We start from the raw sequence: 21,746 nt of genomic DNA on the forward strand, positions 1-21,746 counted from the left end.
GGGCGGGCACGCGGCCTCGCCGTGGGGACCCCGGAAGGGTTAAGACCCTCCCCCTGCCCCGCACAAAGATGGCGACTCCCGCCTCCCCTCCTTCTCCCCAAAACCCCCTCCCGCCCCCCGCCCTCTCCCGCCATCTCCGTCACTTCCGCCCCGCCGTGGCCGAAACTGACACAAAGTAGCGGGCCGAGGCCCCGGGGGGAGCGGGGCTGCAGCTGGGGGGCGGGAGCCCGCGGGGAGCCGAGCCGAGCGCCCCCCGCCCCAGCCCCCGGCATGGCCGGGACGGGGCCGCCGGGGCGGGCGCCGAGCGCTGAGCGCTGAGGTGAGGCCGGACGAGGCGGGGCAGCCCCGGAGCGCGGGCGGAGGGCAGATGCGGCTGCGGACTGGGGCTCGGGGCCGGAGGGGCCGGGAGGCGGGTGTGGGTTGGGGAGGACCGGACAGGGAGTCGGCAGCCAGTGAGACGGAGGAGGGAGTGACTGGAGAGCAGGGGGTGTCCGGGTGCCGGAGCATGGGCGGATTGGAAGGCTGTCTGCAAGATGGGAGGATGGGGTGCTGAAGGGGCGCGTGGAGACCAGGTAAGCGGCGCGGGCGTGCGGAAGAGAAGCTAGCGGAGCAGCGGAGGGGGGAGAGCCGCCCACAGAGTTGGGTTGAGAGGAGTAACTGGGGTCCCAGGGTTTGGGTGTCTGGAGAGGGAGTTGGGGGCTGGTAGGCTTTGTCTCTGTGAGGTGGACGTCTCTGGGCCGGAGAGGTGCAGCTCTGGGCGCTCAGGTCTGGGGAGTGAGTCCTGGGTTCTGTCCTCGCCGTGGAAGGTGGCCCGGGGTGGTGTCGGTGGCAGGTGAGCTGGGGGTCTTGGACTGCACTGCCTGCTGTCTCCCTGAGCGGCCCACAGATAGCCCTGCCAGCCTCCTCTGAGAGGAGGGGTCAGCCTTCCTGGGTTTGGGCTGGAAGGGAGCAGGGGCCTGGCCTCCAGGAGGAGCCTTTTCCTCCGTGGACCATTGCCTTCTTCCCAGAGCAGCTATTTTTATCCCAAATGTGGCTGCAGAGGGGGCTGGGGCAGGGCGACGTGGCTAATGGCCCTGACAGACTATGTGAGACTGGGAAGGAGAAGTGAGAGGGGTCCCTGTTCTCAGGTCTCGCCCTCCCTTTCCCTTCCTCCCAGGGCCCCCAGAGGGGATGAGGTCTGGGGCCAAGCCAGCGTTCAGTCTCCCCAGGGTCCTGGAGGTAAAAGAACTTTCCTGGTCGGTGTCCAGACTCCTGACTCCTGAACATGTGTGTGGCTCCTTCATTAACTCTTTGCTAGGACCCAAGGCCGGATCTGTGGTTTCTTGGTTGCCTCCCTGGCTGGGTGGGGCTGGCTGTGGGACTTGAGAAGCCCACCCTTGCATCCTCTCCTTTGACCTCTCCCCTCGCACCCCACCCTTCCATGACTCACACTCTATTCTGGGTGGAGACCCTGGCTGGGGGCCCTGAGGGAGGGCTTGGCATCTCTAAAATGTGGATGAGGTTTTTTTCCCTGAGACAGGCACCCTTGCCTGCCAGGGTTGGGAAGGGTCAGGGAGGAAACGGACTTCTGGCTTTCAGGATTGCCTGATCTGGGGTCCAGGAAGAGCGTCTGAGCTTGTGAAGAGAGGACTGGTGTGGGTGACTGGTTGTGGCCAGAGTCTGTAATTATAGAGGTTGAGCAGACAGGCAATTAGTATCTCTTGGAGCTGACAGGCTGGTGGGGTGTGCCCAGTAGGCTGGAGACAGGGAACCGAAGAGGAGGAAGGTTTTCCACCCAGACAAAGAAAGAGGAGGTGACAAGAGAACCCAAGACCTGGCTGGCAGTTTCCTTTGGGCCAGGCTGAGGCTCTGTCTTGTAAGCCAGACCTTTTACCTTTTTAGGTGAAAGGAAGGACCTGGGAAGATGGAAGGAAGCAGAGGTCCATCTGACTGATGCTCCTTGCGCCTGCACCCACTGCCGTGCTGACCTGACTGGGCTTGGGAGGGAGAGGGACAGCTCCCGCTGGGGGTGGGAAGACCCCTCTTCTTGTCCAGAGGGTGGCTGACCCAGACTTAGAGGAAGTGGTTTGGGGACAGCATGCAGGAAGTGAAGGCCATGATTCTAATGTGAGCTCCCCTGGAGGAGGTGACAGTGGGAGCCCCAGTCGTGGGGGGATGGGAGGATTGTAAAGTTTTGAGAAGGGTGGAGCCTGTTTCCTGATGCTCTGCCAGGTGTTTCCTGGCTGTGTTCCCTCAACCCCACCCTGTGGTGCATATTCTGCTTTCCAGCAAACACAGGCACCACTCATTGCCACCAAGAGGGCATGCGGGGGCATCCCCTGTCCCTGGGATGGGTACTTGTGCCCCTCCCATCAATATCTGGCCTCCTCTCACTGCCCCCGCCTTTCCCAGCACATCTTGGGTTTTGTACACGGTCAGTCCTCTCACGTTCTCCAAGAGGCACGGGGAGAGGTGGTGGGGACGTCCTGTCTTTCTCAGGGGCCCATCAGGGCAGTAAGAATAGTGCTGGTGGGGTGTAGGGGGGAAGGCCGGGGAGGGAGGGCAAGGTCAGATCTGAAGAAGAGGGCACTCAGGAGGAGTCTGAAGAGGGGACTGAAGGGTCACCCTCAGCTTCCTGACCTCACGCACATGTCACCTTCCTGCAGGGTCTCCCATGGGATTGCTGGGACCTTGCTGGGTGAGATGGCACTGTGTGCAAAAAAGCGCCCCCCAGGTAAGACAGGAGGTGGGGGTGTCTCTGGGACTATCAAGAATGGGTGTTATGGCTCAGGGATCAAAGGGAGTGTGTCTGAAGGAGGATAGATTGCAATCTCTACCCAGCCTAGGGGAGCCTGGGAAACCGAATTCTTCCCCTGGATCCCTGAGCTGGGTTTCCCCGGCGGGTGCTGAGTACCTGCCCCTCACTCCCAAACACGCAGACCCGCACCGGGGAACCCTGGCCTGGGAACCCTGGGGAGCTGTGTTTCCATTCGCCCCTCCGTCTTCACACCTCCTGGTCTCCTCCCTCCGTTCTCCCCTCCTTTTCTCATCACCCCGCGGTCTTGGTCTTCCTGCGGGCGGGGGTGGGGGTGGGACGAAAGCGGTTGCCCCCGACAACGCCGGCAGTCCCCTCACCCGCATTGGCCGGGCGCGGAGGCGGGGCTGGGCGCGGGCTTTCGCCTACGCGGCGCTGGCTGGCGGCGGCCCTGCAGTCGCGGAGCGGGCGGGGGCGGAGCCCAGGGCGTGCGCGCCGCGCTCGGGGCCGCTCAGTGCGCGGTGTCCGCGGGACTCGGGGGCGGTGGGTGCAGCGCAGCTGAGCGCGCGGCGTCCCGGGTGAGGGCGGCCGCGAGGATGGCCGGGGCTGCAGGTGGGGCGCGCGCCCGACGGCCGGGGCTCCCCTCTGAGCGGCCGCAGCTCCTGTGCCTCCCCGGGGGGCCGCCCGATCGGCGCCGCTGAGCCCAAGGACGGACTGACAGACCGTCCGCTCTCCCCCGCTCAAACCGGGATCATGACGGTCCCCAAGGAGATGCCAGAGAAGTGGGCCCGGGCCGGGGCGCCCCCCTCCTGGAGCCGAAAGAAACCCTCTTGGGGGACAGGTAACGGGAGGCAGCGACAGGCAGCTCTCCCGAGCCCAGAACTCTCCCTCGCCTACCCTCACATTCGCTTGTCCTCAGCCTCCCCCAACCTTCCCTGAACCTCTCCTTTCCAGACCCAGAGGTCCTGGCTGCGAAGGGTCCCGTCCCTAACTCTCCCTTTGCATGACTGGGCAGGGGTCTCAGCCAGAGGGCTTCCCTCTGGAGAAGTTTCTGGGAGTGAAGTGACAGTGCCGGGAGGGAGTTCTCTGGTTAGGCAGAGGATGCTGTGGTGGCAGGTTCTGATACTGCAGTGTGCCCTGCAGGGGTCTTCGGAGGGGGTGAGGGGAGGCGTGTGAAATGCTGCCTTTGCTTCTAGGCCGGGTTTAAGGCATTGTGTTGGCCGCCTAACCAGGATGGGCCCTTCCTCAGCCTGTGGTCATGGTGACCTCGGGAGATGGGCCGGAGAACCCTTCACAGGACACCCCCGTGTTCTGTCCCAGAACTTGGTGGCCTACAGTCCCAGATCTGCGGCGGTTCAGGACAGGTGTAGCTCATTTGTGACTCAGTTAGTGACAAATGTGTTGTGTAGGGGAAATGTGTGCAGATGGTGCGAGAAAGGTTACAGTTAGAGAGCAACTGTTTCAAGTGCATCGCATTCCTCCCTCCTGCCTCTCTGTCTCAGTCTGCATGACCCATATCCCTGACCCCCCCTTCTACTTGAAGATGAGCTTTAAAATAAGGTGATGTCATTGTGGGCCAGTCAGAATCCACTGCTGGCGACATGTGACAAGCAGAGGCTCCTGTAGAGGGACCGCACATGGGGCTGGGATGCTGCCGCAGAGCAGTCCCAGGGCACGGTGACCCTCCGTCTTGCCACCCACCCTACCCCCAGGTTAGGGGAGGGTAGCATTATGGCAGGAATTGCAGGGGTTCCCAGGGGTAGGAAGCTGTGTGGCTCCAGCTGCTTTCCTCTGGGGATTCCCAAGACCACGAGTACCTAAAGTATTAATTAAAGGGATGGGGAGAGGAACTGAGTGTCCCCAGTGGAAGACCTTGATGGTTGGTTATTGGGGAGGAAAGAAGGCGTCCTGTGTTGTGAGTAATGCCTGCAGAGCCCAGCCGTCAGGCTGGTGGAGAGAGGTGGAAGAATTTAGTGACACCTCAGGTGTGGCGCTGATTCCTTAGAGCTGTGTACGGTGGAAAGAACCACGGGCCCCCAGTGGAAGACCCCCAGAGTGGGGCGGGCCTGACACGGTGCCAGGCCAGGCCTCAGTCTGCTTCTCCTGAGTGCAGCACCGTTCTGTTGCAGAAGAAGAAAGGAGGGCGCGGGCCAATGACCGGGAGTACAACGAGAAATTTCAGTACGCGGTGAGCGGCCCCAGACTCCTTGTGCGGACCCTCCTCCTGAGCTGGAAAGGGGAGGCACAGCCTAGGCTGGGGGGAGGGGCTGGATGGGAGCCTGCTTGGGGGAGGGGAAGGCGGCCTCGCCACCCTCTCCATCTGCTACCGTGCTGAATTTTTCATGGCTTCACCTGTCAGTGAAGCGGACTGACCCGTGAGACTCCCTTCTCTCCTGCTTGGTCCCCCTCCCACACCTGTGGTTGCTGGCTTTGGGGGCAGAGGTTTGGGGCAGCGTGGGGGGAGGAGGCAGCCTCGTTGTCTTCTCTCCCACGGCCACAGAGTAACTGCATCAAGACCTCCAAGTACAATATCCTCACCTTCCTGCCTGTCAACCTGTTTGAGCAGTTCCAGGAAGTTGCCAACACCTACTTCCTGTTCCTTCTCATTCTGCAGGTACGTGACCCACGGTTGACCGCTGGCAACTCACAAAGCCAAAGACAGTGAAGGCAGAGAAAGGTGTAGGGCGGGAGAGGGCGCAGGATGGGGCCTCAGAGGCATGCCTTCTCTTTCCTCTTTTCAGCTGATCCCACAGATCTCCTCCCTGTCCTGGTTCACCACCATCGTGCCTTTGGTCCTTGTTCTCACCATCACAGCTGTTAAAGACGCCACTGATGACTACGTGAGTTGTGTTCACGGCCGTCCATTACCCCATCCAGCTAGACATCTTGGCTGGGAAGTGGGGCGGGGGGGCGGGGCAGGGGGAGAGCAGATCTGTGAACAGGTGGTACCCAGCGTGCTCTGCCTGCCACTGGCCATCTAAGTCCCGTGGAGCAGGAGAAGGTGCCTAACCTTTCTTAGTCTCCTTCTTTTCAGTTCCGCCACAAGAGTGATAACCAGGTGAATAACCGTCAGTCTCAGGTGCTGATAAATGGAATGTGAGTGTCTGTCAGAGACTGAGGGCTTTGGGGAGGGTCCTCTGGGAGCATCTGCAGCCACTGACAACCTCCTCCCCGCATTCTCATTGCCTCAGCCTCCAGCAGGAGCAGTGGATGAATGTCTGTGTTGGTGACATCATCAAGCTGGAAAATAACCAGTTTGTGGCGGTAAGGGATGAGTGTCTCCTGACTTACTGTTGCCCCTTAAACACCCATGAAAGGAAGCTTTGAGTGGGAAGCTTGCGTGTCATATTAGTGTGCTTGCCACGGGCTCCTTTCTAGCCATTCACGTGCTTGGGGCTCAGCAAACCGAGAATGCTTGGTGGAAAGAGGGCTCATCAGAGACGCCTTTGGGGGGTGGAGGGCGGGGTCTTTGGCTTTTCACTGGGTTTTCTCTCTAGGCGGACCTCCTCCTCCTTTCCAGCAGTGAGCCCCATGGGCTGTGTTACATAGAGACAGCAGAACTCGATGGGTAAGTGGCGTGCTCCGTGTCACATCTCTCCTTCGGCCTCCTTAGGGCTAAAAAAAGCTTGATTTTGAAAGGTGTGGAGGGTGTACCTTTTGGAAAACTTTAGGTAAGACTTTGGGTGTGTAGAAGTATTGCTCACCCAGTAATGCATGGGGGCCGTGATGCCCCATGGTCAGGGGCTCCCAGGTAGAACGGACAGGAAGGGAAGGGAGCCAGGACTCAGGGACACTGTCCTTTGCAGAGAGACCAACATGAAAGTGCGTCAGGCAATTGCAGTCACCTCGGAATTGGGAGACATCAGCAAGCTTGCCAAGTTCGATGGTGAGTAACTTCAGAGAAGCCGCTCTCAGGTAGAGGAAGTGGTTGGGTTGGGGGTTTAAACTGCACTCTGTCCTTTTGGCCTGTAGCTGTGCTTATGCAGCGTCCTGGACTCTTGGTGGGGGAGCGGGGGTCAGGAATGTCTGGTGGCTACCGCTCATTTTTGAATTGATGGTCATTTCCAGAGATCTTCACGGCTGATAGCTCCATCCTTATTGTGCATATTGGAGAATTTCAGCTTTTTATTTCTTATTCTTGTTCAGTTCAGAATAGTGATATATGCTCCTTCTATCTAACAAGACAAGCTGTACAGTGCGTATAGGAAAACGCCCGCCCACCCTCCAGTTCTGCCGTCCTTAGGGAGCCGGTTCGACTGGCAGTTGGGTGTATTTTCATCTACACTTTTCTGTGTTGATACAAACATGTGAACAGAAATCAGCGGGAGCATACTGTAACCAAATCTCTGCAACCTGCCTTTCGCTACCTATGAAATTCATCACCGTTACCTTATCACTCATATCACTTTAAAGAAGTTGACCTCAGTCTTTTTTTTTTTAATTTATTGAGGAATATTGGGGAACAGTGTGTTTCTCCAGGGCCCATCAGTCCAAGTTGTTGCTCTTTCAATCCAGCTGTGGAGGGCGCAGCTCACTGGCCCATGTGGGAAGCGAACCAGCAACCCTGTTGTTCAGAGCTTATGCTCTAACCAACTGAGCCATCCGGCCGCCCCTGACCTCAGTCTTTTTAATAGTTGTATACTATTATGTAGGATTGATATGTCATAATTTATTCAACAGTTCCCTGATCATTCAGTGGTTCCCAGTCTTCTGCTGTTTAAATAATGCTTCAATAAAAACCCTTGTGATCTGTGCCGTTATTTCTGTAGATTGCTGGGTCCAAGGGTGTGTGTACTTTTAGTATCAGTTCATGTTGCCTGTTTCCTTTCCTCCAAAGTGGCGTCAGTCCACAGACCCACCATCAGGGTGTGGACGGGCCGTGTGCCAGCACCGTCTCCCTTAGGGGCTCTTTGTGTCTTGCCGTCTTGGGGTGAAGCTTACACTGCACCTTGACCCCAGGCACTCCTGTCTCCCTTTCCCTAAGGCGAAGTGATCTGCGAGCCTCCCAACAACAAGCTGGACAAATTCAGTGGCGCCCTCTACTGGAAGGAGAACAAGTTTCCTCTGAGCAACCAGAACATGCTGCTGCGGGGCTGCGTGCTGCGAAACACCGAGTGGTGCTTCGGCCTGGTCATCTTTGCAGGTGAGCCTCCTGGGGTCCAAAGAAAGAAGAGCAAGGCTTGGCCTCAGCCGTGGTGTCCTCAGGCACGTGGGAGGAGGCTGCGTGGGCTGGTGCAGCGTGTGGGGTAACAACTCACCAGCCTTGAAACCAAACCTCTCCTCCAGCCGGCGTCTCTTTCCACCCTGATGTCCTGAGTCTGGGAACCCCAGCAGGAGCCCGGAGGCACATGGGTTATTTGGCTTTCCCAGCCCTTCTGCTTCCTTTCTAGGTCCTGACACTAAGCTGATGCAGAACAGCGGCAGGACGAAATTCAAGAGAACAAGTATTGACCGCCTCATGAACACCCTGGTGCTCTGGGTAAGGCCTCCCGGCCCGTGGGCTCTGGCCCGGCCTGTCTGTTTCTCCCTTTGCTCCCACCTCTCCTCCCGGCTCAGTAGCCAAGCTTCAGGTTTTGGCTTTAAAGCCACCGGCAGGTCAGCCCCTCAAAGGCAGTGTTTATTTCACGCTCCTTTTAGCCTTGGGAGATATTATTTTAAAACACCTTGGGAACATGCGTCAGTCAACAACTTAAAGAAAGCTAAAACAAGCCTTCCCTTCTCTGGATTCCAGTTCCGACGATGACTTCGTGTAGCATGTGACCTCCTGTTTGCTTTTGCCCAGGACAAGGAGGCCTTCACGGGGACGGAGAGGGAGTTAAAAGAAAAATTTCCATTTGGAGGATGGAGAATGGGGTCTTTTCCCCTGACTTCTAAGAGCGAAGGGTCCCAAAGGAAAAGTTTCTGTTTTCGTTTTTTTGGCGATTCCTGAATCCTTCTCTTGTTTGGCTAGAAATTTGAGCTCCTTGTCGGGTTCTTCTTCCCTCCTCTCCTCCCCTGCTCACACCCCCACTGCCTGCTGCCTGCCCCCTACATGCCAGCTTGCGAAGGCTGGGGGGCCAGTTTCCACCCTGGCTTTAAAGGGTTTGCAGAAACCCAGCCTGAGGGAGGCTGGTGTGTGTCAGGCAGAGGCTCGCATCGCCCCCTGCTGGTCCTTGGGCACCAGGGTGGTTCCTGTTTTGTTCCAGAGCTTAAAGAGCCGAGGCCGGTTTGCAAAGAGATGTGTGAAATCAGACTGGTCTCGAATTTTTTCTTTTAACCTCCATAACTTTCTTAGGATCCTTTCCCAAGGACTCCAAGCTTTATAAGATTTTTGGCTATCAAGAAGTATACATTTATGGAAATACAATTTGTTTCTCTGGTTTTAAAAAAAACGGGGGGGAGGGGGAGGGGCAATCTGGATGAGATGGTGAACGTGACCGACACTTGGCATCGTTGTTGGCTTGTGGAGGCCTAGGTCGGGTAGATGGGTGACTTCCATCCAGGAAGCTGCTTTGGTATGTTGAAAGTAGCTCACCCTACTTTGAGGCCTCGTAAGGGTTCTAGGATGTCGCACTGGGAGCTACACAACTGTGTCAGCTTCCCCGTCATGCAGACGGGAGCCCTAGCGGAGGGTCGGGGCCAGACTAGAACCTGTCTGTCACCAGTTCTGGGCGCTTCCCCCTCGAGCGTGCCACCCTGTTAAAGATGCCTGAGCTTTGGACGGCTCAGGTAGGAAGCTCGCTTCTGCTTCTCATTCTTCCGCAGATTTTTGGGTTCCTGGTCTGCATGGGGGTGATCCTGGCCATTGGCAATGCCATCTGGGAGCATGAGGTCGGGATGCGTTTCCAGGTGTACCTGCCCTGGGACGAGGCCGTGGACAGTGCCTTTTTCTCCGGCTTCCTCTCCTTCTGGTCCTACATCATCATCCTGAACACCGTCGTGCCCATATCGCTGTATGTCAGGTATGCGCCTTCGCTGCCTGGAGCGTGCGTGGGCCGCGGGCCGGCGTCCCTTGTCTGGGAAGGTGAACTTCTGGGGAAGGAACGCAACGTGCTCGTCTTCCTGTGCTGTGAACACTTTATGTCCCCTGATTATCTCCGTGGGCAGAGCTCACTTCGGTTTCCTGGCCCTTTGGACTGTATGGGAACGAAAACCGTATTGGTTTCCTTGGCACAGGTTAATGGCATGCCAGCTTTGTGCAGAGAAGCACGCTAGGTGCGTGTCACACACGAAGTTGTGTTTGGGATGGCTCGCTTTCCCTCCGGGAGCCACGGTCTAGCAGAGGAAGGAAAATCTCAACACGTTGTAAAACAGTGGGGACAAGGCCTGTAGAAGTCATTCTACCTACAGACTTACGTGGACAGCAAGGGGATACGGGGATGTGGAACGAGGCCTCTGTCTTCAAAAGTAGGCCTGTGGGGGGGGGGGGTCGGGTACAAATGGTATGAGATACCACAATACCAGGCGGGAGGCCCAAAGTGCCCTGACAGATGGAAGCGCATGTGTTCTGGAGCAGTTAATCAGGGAGGACATCTCTGAAGAGGTGTCTGTAACACGGGCTTTGAGTGGTGTCTGGGTTGGGTGCAAGTGGAGCCGGGGAGAGGCCCAGGAACAAAGGCTTGGAGTTAGGGACCTAGGAATGGGCGGGAACAGTTTGGCTGTGGGGTAGGGAGCTGGAAACCTAGTGGTTGGTCTTACGTCTTTGCCTCTGGCCTTCGTCCTTAGTAAACCATTAAAGGATTCTTTAAAAACAAAAACAGAAAATCTAAAGGATACTTTGAGAAGTGTTGGCAGGCAGTGGTATGCGTGAATAGGTTCAAGGTTGCTTGTGGCAAAGAGATGTTAGCAGGCCTGGGCCACTGACGCTGAACTGGATGGTGGGGATGCCAGAGGGGGAGGAAGAACTGGCCAGAGAGAGAAATTTTCTCTCCTACTTAGCGCCTTGCAGTGAGACAAGGGGACCTGCAACATTTTTAAGGAAATGCTTTATGGTGCCGCTCAGAACTCTTCCCACGTGTCATGTTTTTGTTCATACAGCTTCCCCAGGTAGCCTGCAATGTTCCCACTAGCCCCCGAATCTTACCCTGTTTCTCTGAAAATAAGACCTAGCTGCACAATCAGCTCTAATGCGTCTTTTGGAGCAAAAATTAATATAAGACCCGGTATTGTATTATATTATGTAAGACCCGGTCTCATATTATAGTAAAATAAGACCGGGTCTTATATTAATTTTTGCTCTAAAAGACGGATTAGAGCTGATTGTCCAGCTGGGTCTTATTTGGGGGAAACACGGTACTACTGATGGCAGAGATGGAAGATGGTGTTTCTGTACTGAGGCTGTACAGACTGGGTTGTTCTAGAGCATTGGGACTCAGAGGATGGGGGCTAGTCCTGCCTTCTCATTAGTCGTGTGACCTCAGGCAACTCCGCAGTTGCTGGGGGCCTCGGTTTTCTCATATAGAATGGGAATAATAATACTTGGCCCACCTTCTCCAAAGGGACATCTTGATATAAGATACTAGATTGGAAAATAGTTTAATCAAATATATGGTGATGGAAGGAGAACTGATTCTGGGTGGTGAACACACAATGGGATTTATAGATGACGTAATACAGAATTGTACACCTGAAATCTATGTGATTTTACTAACAATTGTCACCCCAATAAATTAAAAAAATAAATTATTTAAAAAAAAAGAAAATAGTTTAAAACTTAAAGTGCTGGGTGATAGCACAGGTATTGTTATCATTGTAAATGATTTCTTCCTTACTATTTAAATGCTTTCTTGCCCACAGCCAAATTTTTTCTCCATCTTTGGGCTTTGCTCTGCGTGTTTTGTGTCCAAGCCAGTGGTAGATGCCTGAGAAAGTTTTCTTTCTATGTCTCATCAAGGGAACAGCATGTGTGTCTGGGGGAGGCGGGGAACTGCTTGATCAGCTCAGTGGTAGAAGACGATGGAGCTATTTCCAGCCAGCTCAGTTTTTGCCTGGTTGATGGAGCCTGACAGCAGCCTCAGGTCAGAAGCAGGGTTCCAGATGTGGTCCCATCACTTGGCTGTACTGGACCTAAACACAGGGTCCTTTCTGAAACGCTGACAGTCCATTTCCCAAAGGTATCACCTGGCAAAGCAGGGTGTGAACAGACCCTGAGGTGTTGAAAGCACCACACCCTTGTGAATTGGTGTCATTTCCCAGAGTGTCAGGTCCCCCCCTTCCAGAGTCAGCATCTCAGTTTGCCACGTGCTCTTTCTGAAAGCCACAGAGTGGGGTGTGGAGTCCTGAGGAGCGTGTCAGAGGGAGGGTGGACTCGAGCCCTCTCAGCTTCCGCTCCCCACTGGGGGCCCCCTTTGTGGTGGCGCCTGTGTGGCTGTGGCAGATGCAGCACCCTCATTACTTCTCTCTTTTTTTCTCTCCCTTCCCTCTCGCATTTTCTCTTGTTTTCTCTGCATGGTTTCTGTATTATTAGCCCTGAGGTAAGACGTGGTCAAGTACCTTGTCTGCAGTCCCTGTTTCTTCCTCCTCCACCTGTGCTGTCTGTCCCACCTGCCCAGGTCCTTTGCACCTTTTTATCTGGAGCGCATCAGAGGGTCGGGGCTGGGGACTTCCTGTGCTGGCTGTATGTGGCCGGGCCACCTTCAGGCTCCCCTCACCCTTCCCACCCCCCCAGGTTCCTGAGCCTAGGTGTCCACTCTGTCCTCGTCTGTCCCAGCTGGAGGGCCTGCAGCGGAGGCCCCGTGGGAGGGGGGGCACCTCCTCCGCGTCCCGCCCGGCCTTACTGCCTGTCCCCTGTGCAGTGTGGAGGTCATTCGCCTGGGCCACAGCTACTTCATCAACTGGGACAAGAAAATGTTCTGTGCAAAGAAGCGGACGCCTGCAGAGGCTCGCACTACGACGCTGAACGAGGAGCTGGGCCAGGTAGAGCACATCTTCTCCGACAAGACGGGGACTCTCACCCAGAACATCATGGTCTTCAACAAGTGCTCCATCAACGGCCGGAGCTACGGTACGTGGCGCCACAGGCACCGGGAGGGACGGCTCGCAGTTTGCCTGGAAAGAGAGAGGAACTGGGGCCCCCACAGTTGTCCTGACATTTGGGTTTTGACTTCTTTCCTGCTGGGCTCCGTGGGGCCTTGAAAGGGTCCAGTCTGTATCCCGTGTCCAGACGCAGACACCGACCGAGCTTCCCTGTCCTCTGCTGACGCCCTCACCCTGGTCCCAGCTCCGGGCAGTAGGGGAGCGCCTTGGCTGTTTGACCTGAAGCCCCAGACACTGGCCTCTGGGCGTCACGGCCAGGTTGGACCTTGGCTGCCCCGGTGGAGTGCTAGAATCTCCCTGTGTTGCTGTGCAGGGGCCTTGTGAGTCTCTGGAATGTGACTATGGTCTTTCCAGTGTGGCCCTGCGGCAATGGCCTTGTGTCTGAGCTGCTGGGATGGCTTGGGGCAGGGGGTGTGGCGTCTGACCTTTGTGCAGAGTGAGTCCCTCTCCTAACTGCTTTCTGTACTAACCTGGGCCTTCTGGCCAGTGTGTCAGGCCATGTCGCTGTGGAGGCCCACGGGGTGAAAGGCACTGCGGGAAGCCCAGGGAAGCCTGTGCGGACTAGCAGCTTCCCTGGGAGGAGAGCTGTTGGGGGGTCTTGGGACCGTGACTTTCAGTTCTGGGGTTCTGAGGATCCAGGGTGCCTGGTGCCGCGTGTCCCACCCCTCAGCAGTGTGACGTTTGCTCAGTGGTTAGGGTTGCGGGTTTCTGTGCTGCAGTTTCTCCCCTTGCTCTGAGGGGACCCTGGCCCTGATGTTGCTTCTCCTCTGTCCTTGCTGTGTGTAGGGGACGTGTTCGATGTCCTGGGACACAAAGCTGAATTGGGAGAGGTAAGATCCAGCCTCCACTGATATTTTGTGTGTCACTTAACCATAGAACGGACGCCTGACCAGAAACAAGCAGTGGAGTTAGTGATGTGTTTGATGTCTGGTCAGGAGATGGGAGCAGAGGGAGTTGTTTTTGTTTTTGTTTTTAATTTCACTTTAATTGACGTATTTCTTTTAAAACAACACAGACATGTTATCTTAGAGTTCTGAAGGTCAAAAATCCAAAATGAGTCATATGTGTGTGGTGAGGGGTGCTGGGCGCCCCTTGGTGATATGATGAGGTGGGGGTCGCCACCTGTCTGAGTTTTTCTGGGACTTTCTCCCCCTGCTCACATCGGGGGTTGCAGAGCTGGTTCCTTCTGGGTCTCCAGGGGAAAATCGATTCCCCTCTACGGCAGCTTCTAGAAACTGTCCCCCGTCCTTGGCTTCCGGCCCCATGGCTCCAGCCGCGGCCGCCATCATCCAGTCCCCTTCTCTAACTCTGACTTCCTGCTTCTGTCTTAGGCAGATCCTTGTTTTTTTAAAAATTTTTATTTTTAATTACTATTACTTCTATTCTTTTTCAATGACAGGTGACATTCGGTATTAGTCTCGGGCGCACAGCATAGTGGTTAAACTATTTCTATAACTTAGCAGTGGGAATGTTGAGGTCCACAGTGGAGACGCCTACCAAGAGTGGGAAGGACAGGGAACAATAGGGCGGGGACAGCCCTTCCCTGGGAGGCCGCCCGGCCGCCCACTCTCCTAATTGTCCTCTTACCTGCCCCAGAGGCCTGAACCCGTCGACTTCTCCTTCAATCCTCTGGCCGACAACAAGTTCTTATTTTGGGACCCCACCCTCTTGGAGGCTGTCAAGGCGGGGGACCCCCACACTCACGAGTTCTTCCGCCTCCTCTCCCTGTGTCATACTGTCATGTCAGAAGAAAAGAACGAAGGTGAGCCACGGAGCTGGCCTGTGCTCTCCCCTGCCTGACCCGTGCCTTTCAACTTGGACTCTGCTGTGTAGTGCGGCCGGCCTGGGGCTTCCCGGACGGGGCGCGGGGGGAGCTGAGGGAGGGCCACTTAGCCTCTCGTGTTCTTCCTCCCCACCCAGGGGAGCTGTACTATAAAGCGCAGTCCCCGGACGAGGGGGCCCTCGTCACCGCAGCCAGGAACTTTGGTTTCGTGTTCCGCTCTCGTACCCCCAAAACCATCACTGTCCACGAGATGGGCACAGCCATCACGTACCAGCTGCTGGCCATCCTGGATTTCAACAACATCCGCAAGCGGATGTCGGTCATAGGTGAGGCCGGGACCTGGCTGCCAGCACTTGGGGCTCGGGGCGCATTCAGGCCTGGCTAGCTGAGGGGTGCTGGGTGGCCCTGGTGATATGCTGAGGTTGGTGTCTTGACCTGCTGCGTTTTTCTGGGACTTCCCCCCCTTGCCTCGCTCCCAGTGCGGAATCCAGAGGGGAAGATCCGACTGTACTGCAAAGGGGCCGATACCATCCTGCTGGATAGACTGCACCCCTCCACCCAAGAGCTGCTCAACACCACCACTGACCACCTGAATGTAGGTGTGAGGATGGGCGGGGCCTTGGGCTCTGCTGCTGTCATGTTGTGGGGGCAGGGGTGACTGCTGGCTCTGCCCCCAGGAGTATGCAGGGGACGGGCTGAGGACCCTGGTACTGGCCTATAAGGACCTGGATGAAGAATACTATGAAGACTGGGCTGACAGACGACTGCAGGCCAGCCTGGCCCTGGACAACCGGGAGGACAGGCTGGCCAGTGTCTACGAGGAGATCGAGAGCGACATGATGGTACAGGCAGTGGAGCGGGTCCCGGGTGGGAGAGGACGGCTCGTGCCTGGGACTCTCGTGCCAGGGACCCGTGGGGTATTTCAGCTGCTAGGTGCGACGGCCATCGAGGACAAGCTGCAGCAAGGGGTTCCAGAGACCATCGCCCTGCTGACGCTGGCCAACATCAAGATATGGGTGCTGACTGGAGACAAGCAAGGTGAGAGCCGCCAGGGCGCGGGGAACTGCAGCCCCGCTGGGTTCTGGCTCCGCGTGAGCCTTGGCCATCAGGCAGCAGCGTGCTGGCCTTGTTGGGGGCCTGCCCATAGCACGTGCATCCTCTCTACATAGAGACGGCTGTGAACATCGGCTATTCCTGTAAGATGCTGACGGACGACATGACAGAGGTGTTCATCGTCACAGGCCACACCGTCCTGGAAGTGCGGGAGGAGCTCAGGTGTGCGGGGCTGCCCGGGCCTGTTGGGCTGGAGTCCCCGCTCCTGGCCTGGGAGACCACGGTCTCGTTGCCCCACAGGAAAGCCCGGGAGAAGATGATGGACACATCCCGCTCCGTAGGTAACGGCTTCACCTACCAGGAGAAGCTTTCTTCTTCCAAGCTCACGTCTGTCCTGGAAGCCGTCGCTGGGGAATATGCCCTGGTCATCAACGGGCACAGCCTGGTGAGTGTCGCCATCCTCAGCTTGGGTGGTGTCTTTCTGGAGAGCACTTCTCTCTCAATGGCATTTCTGTCTTGTCTTGTTCTCATTTCCCCTCCACCTCCGAGGGGCTGTGGTCTTTAGGGGACCAGGTGGCACTCAGTCCCAGGTCTCCTGCGGAAGGCCGGGGCTCCTTCAGGGTTCTCTGGGTTGCAGGCCCACGCATTAGAGGCGGACATGGAGCTGGAGTTTCTGGAGACGGCCTGTGCCTGTAAAGCTGTCATCTGCTGCCGGGTGACCCCCTTGCAGAAGGCGCAAGTGGTGGAGCTGGTGAAGAAGTACAAGAAGGCCGTGACACTTGCCATCGGGGACGGAGCCAATGATGTCAGCATGATCAAAAGTGAGTGTGGGCTGCGTCGGCCGGTGGGAGGGTGGGGGACAGGGGCCCACAAGGGCCAGGGGATCAGGGCAGTCTAGAGGGGCAGGGCGGCTGTACGCTGGTGGGGTTGTTCTGAAGTGTGCGGCCGTTGTCACCCTCTTGTCCCCTCGTGTCTCTGCAGCGGCCCACATTGGTGTGGGTATCAGCGGGCAAGAAGGGATCCAGGCTGTCCTGGCCTCAGATTACTCCTTCTCACAGTTCAAGTTCCTGCAGCGCCTCCTGCTGGTGCACGGGCGCTGGTCCTACCTGCGCATGTGCAAGTTCCTCTGCTATTTCTTCTACAAGAACTTTGCTTTCACCATGGTCCACTTCTGGTTCGGCTTCTTCTGCGGCTTCTCGGCCCAGGTACGGAGCTCCTGGCCCACGGGTGGGCCTGTCTGAGTTCCTGAAGGGCAGCGACTGCCTTTGTTCTGGTCCCTGCTCAGTCCCTGGGGCCTAGCTCTTGTCAGGTTCATGCATTAAAAACAAATAAAAACGCCCATTGAAGGAGTGGAGAGGGAGTTCCAGAACATTCCTTGGGGCTGCACATTGGCCGCCTGCCTCTGCCTGACTTGTGGTGAAGGAGGACCCAGCATTCACTCCTGTCGCTCGCTGTTCTCTTTCCAGACCGTCTATGACCAGTATTTCATCACCCTTTACAACATCGTGTACACCTCCCTCCCGGTCCTGGCAATGGGGGTCTTCGATCAGGTACGGGGGTGTTTGACGCTCACGTGGGTTGGGGAGGACACCGCTGTGAAGGAGTCACAGTGATGGCGGTGAGCATGTGACACGTGCCCTGAGGGGCGGCTCTTCCCGCTGGGCAGTGTGTGGCTGCTGCTTCCGCTCGCTGCTGGACAAAGGCTGATGGGGGGCAGTTTGCTGGAGGTTGGATCTGGCTGTCAAATGATGTAGAAAGGAGGAAGCAGGGACAGGGCCCGCCCTTCGCCGTCCTGGGTCACAGTGGCAGCGTCTGAGCCCCGCGCGTGCCCCCGGCCCTCCCTCCCCTGGCAGGACGTCCCTGAGCAGCGGAGCATGGAGTACCCGAAGCTATACGAGCCTGGCCAGCTGAACCTGCTGTTCAACAAGCGGGAGTTCTTCATCTGCATCGCCCAGGGCATCTACACCTCCGTGCTCATGTTCTTCATCCCCTACGGGGTGTTCGCCGAGGCCACCCGCGATGACGGCACCCAGCTGGCTGACTACCAGTCCTTCGCCGTCACCGTGGCGACCTCGCTGGTCATTGTGGTCAGCGTGCAGGTACGAAGCAGTCCAGGGGCCGCCGTCCCCTCTGCCAGGAGCAAGCCTTCTGTCCCCGGGGCCGCTCTGGGCGCGGCGTGCTGTTCTTGGGAGGAGATGGGGTTTGGGGGTGACAGCCCCGCTGGCCGTGACAGCTGCTGCTCTGTGCAGATTGGGCTGGACACGGGCTACTGGACGGCCATCAACCACTTCTTCATCTGGGGCAGCCTGGCCGTGTACTTCACTATCCTCTTCGCCATGCATAGCAACGGGCTCTTCAGCATGTTTCCCAACCAGTTCCGGTTTGTGGGTGAGTCCCCGGGGCTTCCTCTTGCATCACCGAGGAGTCACACCTGTTCTGGGACTAGCAGGGAGGCAGCCAGTCCGCATGTGGTGAACATGTGTGCAACCCTCCTATGTGCCAGGTATTCTTCAAGGGGCCGGGGGACAGCTGGGTGCAGGTGACCCGGGCACCGCCCCCAGAGAGCTGCCATGTCCCCAAGAGTGAAGAATAGCCCTGCCAGGCTGTGTGAGGTCAGGGCCGCAAGGGGTGGCAGGTGTCACGGTCAGCAAAGTGACTGCTTGTGGGGTGGCGAGGGATCGTCCCACGCAGGAGGCTGCTGGGAGTGGAGCCAGGATCCGGCAGGGAGATTCCAGAATGAGCTTTGCATCTGACTTGCCAGGAATCTGTCTCTGTCTCTGTCTCTCTCTCTCTCTGTCTCTCTCTCTCTGTCTCTGTCTCTGTCTCTGTCTCCCTCCCTCCCTCTCTCTCTCTTTTTTACCCTGAGGAGAGAGAGGGAATGGCATCCAAGGATCACTTTAGAAGAAGGAACCTGGCAGTGGTGGGTGGCCAGCGAGGATGCTACTGTATGACTGAGTGTATAGCTGTTTGGAGCTGGTGCCAGGGCGGCCGTGGTGGGTGGCAGTGGGGCTGGCAGGAAGCATGAGGTGAGAGATGCCTTTGCAGGTCTTGGCCTTTTCTTTAGACCTTTTCATTTCTCCGTCCCGTGGGTGTTTGGTGAACCCCTGCTATTGGTCCCACTGTTCCGGATGCTGTGATGTAGCAGTTCACCCTCCCGGGTTTCATGTTTCAGTGACGAAGACACACAGTTTACAAGTTAACAGATACAACGTCTGGAACTAATAAGTCCTATAAAAACATCAGGCAGGGTAGGTAGAGAGGGACAAGAGTAGTCAGCCAAGACCTCTGGAAGAAGGGACACTGGCACAGAGAAATCGGAATAAAGGGAAGGCGTGATCTAGGAAGAAGGAACAGGGATACAGAAGCCTTAGGTGGGGGCTTGCGAAGATGTCGGCAGTGGAGGAGTGTGTGTGGTGTGTGTGTGTCGTGTGCATGTGTGTAGGAAGTGGAGGTGGGAGAGGAGGGCCGGGGCAGTGGAGCAGAGGGAGATGACAGTTGGTCCAGATCATTCAAGCCCATTTAGGTCCAAGGAAGAACTTGGAATTTTAATCTAAATGCGGTAGGAAGCAATTGGAGGGTTTGAGCAAGGAAATGCCATAAGTTGATTTATGTTTTTAGAGGATCACGCTTACTGTTTTATGGATGATAAAGTATAGAGAGAAAGGTGGCTATAGCAGTAATCCAGGTGAAAACGACGATGGCTTGGAATACCGTGGAAAGTGCTGGAATTCCGTAGGTGTTTTGAAAAATGGAGCCAATGGATTGGATGAGTGGTTTGAGAGAGAGAATTCAAAGTCAGGGTTCTTATGGGAGCAGCTGAGTGAGGGGGGCATTTCCTGAGCTGGGGAAGGTTGGGGTGGAGGACGCAATCGTTTGTTTTGCTTTTGGCCTTGTGGAATGAGATGCCTGTTGGATGTGCCACAGAGATGTCAGGTGAGGCAGTTCCAGAAGCAGGTCTGACGTTCTGGGGAGAGTTGGAGCTCGAGTCAGATTTGGAGCTAGAGTCAGATGTGCATTTGGGGAGCAGGGAGGAGCAGGAAGCCAGGGTGACTGAGGTTGTGAGGCTGGGTGTGCCGGGCTGGCAGGGATAAAAATGAACTGTCTGCTCTGTGAGGCCTCTGAGCCCATGCGTCTGCGTCCCCAGGTAACGCGCAGAACACCCTGGCCCAGCCCACAGTATGGCTGACTATCGCGCTCACCACGGTCGTCTGCATCCTACCTGTGGTTGCCTTTCGATTCCTCAAACTAAACCTGAAGCCGGACCTCTCCGACACGGTGAGACACTGGGTGTGTCACAGCCCCCGGCTTAGATACCCCATGCGGCCGGATGTTCCGTCCTGGAGCTCCGAGCCCCCTTCGCAGCTGTGGTGGTGGTGGTGGTGGCGGTGGTGGCGGTGGCGGTGGTGGCGGTGGTGGTGGTGGCGGTGGCGGTGGTGGTGGCGGCTGGCGGCGGTGGCGGTGGTGGCGGTGGTGATGGCGGCAGCGGTGGTGGTGGTGGTGGCGGCGGTGGCGGTGGTGGTGGCAGTGGTGATGATGGTGGTGTGTGACCCTGCCACACTGACAGTGGTTCCTCTTGTGTCCCCTCCATCAGGTCCGCTACACCCAGCTGGTGAGGAAGAAGCACAAGGCCCAGCACCGCTGCCTGCGACGCGTGGGGCGCACAGGGTCCCGGCGCTCGGGCTATGCCTTCTCCCACCAGGAGGGCTTCGGGGAGCTCATCATGTCTGGGAAAAACATGCGGCTCAGCTCCCTGGCTCTCTCCAGCTTCACCGCCCGCTCCAGCTCCAGCTGGATCGAGAGCCTGCGCCGGAAGAAGAGTGACAGTGCCAGCAGCCCCAGTGGAGGGGCCGACAAGCCCCTCAAGGGGTGAAGGCTGGGAATGGGACGCCTAACGCCAGTGCTCAGAACACCAAGGGCAGGCCGGCCGCCGACAGGACCGCGTCTAAGAACTGCGGGCCTCGTCCCTTGCCTGTCCCATCTTCCTGGTGGACTCTGTCCTGCTGGTCCCCCACCGAGGGTCCTCCCAGTAGCCAGGAGGGCCGAAGGGGCAGGCCCCGAGGGCAGAGTAGGGGCTGGGCCGAAGGAACCTGCCTCAGTGGGGGACCAGATGTGGAACCAAAAATGAGAAAAAACTGTGAGAGATTGGGTCTGTCCCGGCCTTGCCTGGGAACCCACGGGGAGACTGCAGTCTCTGTATTTTTTTTTTTTTACTCCCGCTCCCCCCAGGGGCCCTCGAGCCCCCGTTCCTGAATTACACAAGAATGTATCACGCCGGGAAGCCAGAGGCCTGCTGGGGCCGCTGGGCCCCTCACATTGTGTATGTCTCTCCATGATTTGTGTTTGTGTCCACTTTGGTTTCGTCTTTTATTTGGCAAGTGGAGGAGGCCTCTGTGTGACTTCTGTGTGGTGGTGGGTGTCTTAACTCTGCTGGGGAAGAGGACGCTGGCGCACAGGCGCCCCCACCTGGCTGGATGTGGAGTGATTTGGGCGGAGCCACAGCTGGGGCTGGCCCTCCAGTGGCAGGTCCCGATGTGAGACCGTGAGGCTGACCAGGCAGGAGGTGCCTGCCTGTCAGCCAGAGGGTGTTGGGAGAGTATAAAGGAGGGTCTGGTCCCGTCTCCTTCCTCACCTTGAGAGTGAAGAGCTATCCCTCCCCCAGCACGCTCCTATATCAACTCCTGGATTCCATAAGTCCTGCTGGTATTGGGCTGGAGCCTGGGGCAAGTGGCCCTGTCATTTGCAGTGGCCCAAAACTGGGTATGAAATGTAGTCCTAAAAACAAGTTTGGTTTAGTTTTAAATTTAGACCCCAGACCACTTGCTGAGTCCCTTTTGACTTTCGTTCCCCCTCCTCATCTGGCATTTTCCTGCACTTACAGCCCAGGACCCGAGGCAGGCTGAAGGGGGAAGCTGGCCTCTGCCTCCCCTCTGGTAAACAAGGGGTCCCACCCCTCCTGCCCGGCAGATGGGAGGAGGTGGTGGGTCCATGTGCTGGGTAGTCAGTGCCCAGCCTGGTCTGGACCGGGCTCATCATCGTGCACCCCAGGCGAGCTCTCCCCCAAATTAGGCGTTTCCCAAGGTCATTGCTACCAGATCAGTCTTGGGAAGAATTCTTCCCTGGTCTTTGGTAGCAGAGGGGCTCTGCAGCATTGGTGGGGAGGTG

At 57.1% G+C, this 21,746-nt stretch overlaps 1 protein-coding gene across 5 annotated transcripts; it reads left to right on the forward strand.

The window, feature by feature from the left end:
- The first annotated feature begins 128 nt into the window (after window positions 1-128).
- Window positions 129-20,933, forward strand: ATP8B2 (ATPase phospholipid transporting 8B2). 5 transcript variants are annotated; one of them, XM_074318363.1, is made up of 29 exons: window positions 129-319; window positions 1,157-1,266; window positions 2,646-2,713; window positions 4,864-4,922; window positions 5,235-5,348; window positions 5,476-5,574; window positions 5,769-5,830; window positions 5,926-5,998; window positions 6,232-6,302; window positions 6,541-6,620; window positions 7,719-7,877; window positions 8,125-8,213; window positions 9,479-9,675; window positions 12,508-12,716; window positions 13,535-13,578; window positions 14,345-14,510; window positions 14,669-14,857; window positions 15,011-15,126; window positions 15,209-15,373; window positions 15,458-15,569; window positions 15,701-15,806; window positions 15,885-16,029; window positions 16,222-16,405; window positions 16,566-16,789; window positions 17,051-17,134; window positions 17,438-17,683; window positions 17,834-17,972; window positions 19,729-19,859; window positions 20,176-20,933. In XM_074318363.1, coding segments are annotated over exons 2-29 (3,612 nt in total). In that variant the 5' UTR covers window positions 129-319; window positions 1,157-1,264; the 3' UTR covers window positions 20,455-20,933. The 5 variants fall into 5 exon arrangements, with proteins under 5 accessions (XP_074174464.1, XP_074174465.1, XP_019568845.1 ...); XM_074318364.1 differs by having other exon boundaries at window positions 1,157-1,218; XM_019713286.2 differs by lacking the exon at window positions 1,157-1,266.
- The last annotated feature ends 813 nt before the right edge of the window (window positions 20,934-21,746 follow it).

The sequence above is a fragment of the Rhinolophus sinicus genome, linkage group LG14 (assembly GCF_036562045.2).
Source record: "Rhinolophus sinicus isolate RSC01 linkage group LG14, ASM3656204v1, whole genome shotgun sequence".
In the NCBI taxonomy this organism is placed as follows: Eukaryota; Metazoa; Chordata; class Mammalia; order Chiroptera; family Rhinolophidae; genus Rhinolophus; species Rhinolophus sinicus.

Excerpts from the sequence above, each read along its gene's own strand:
- ATP8B2 (XM_019713282.2), top strand. The coding sequence starts at position 3,488 with ATGACGGTCCCCAAGGAGATGCCAGAGAAGTGGGCCCGGGCCGGGGCG. Across the intron at positions 14,858-15,010 it reads CAAGCGGATGTCGGTCATAG|TGCGGAATCCAGAGGGGAAG; the intron begins GTGAGGCCGGGA and ends CCTCGCTCCCAG. Across the intron at positions 16,030-16,221 it reads TCATCAACGGGCACAGCCTG|GCCCACGCATTAGAGGCGGA; the intron begins GTGAGTGTCGCC and ends TCTGGGTTGCAG.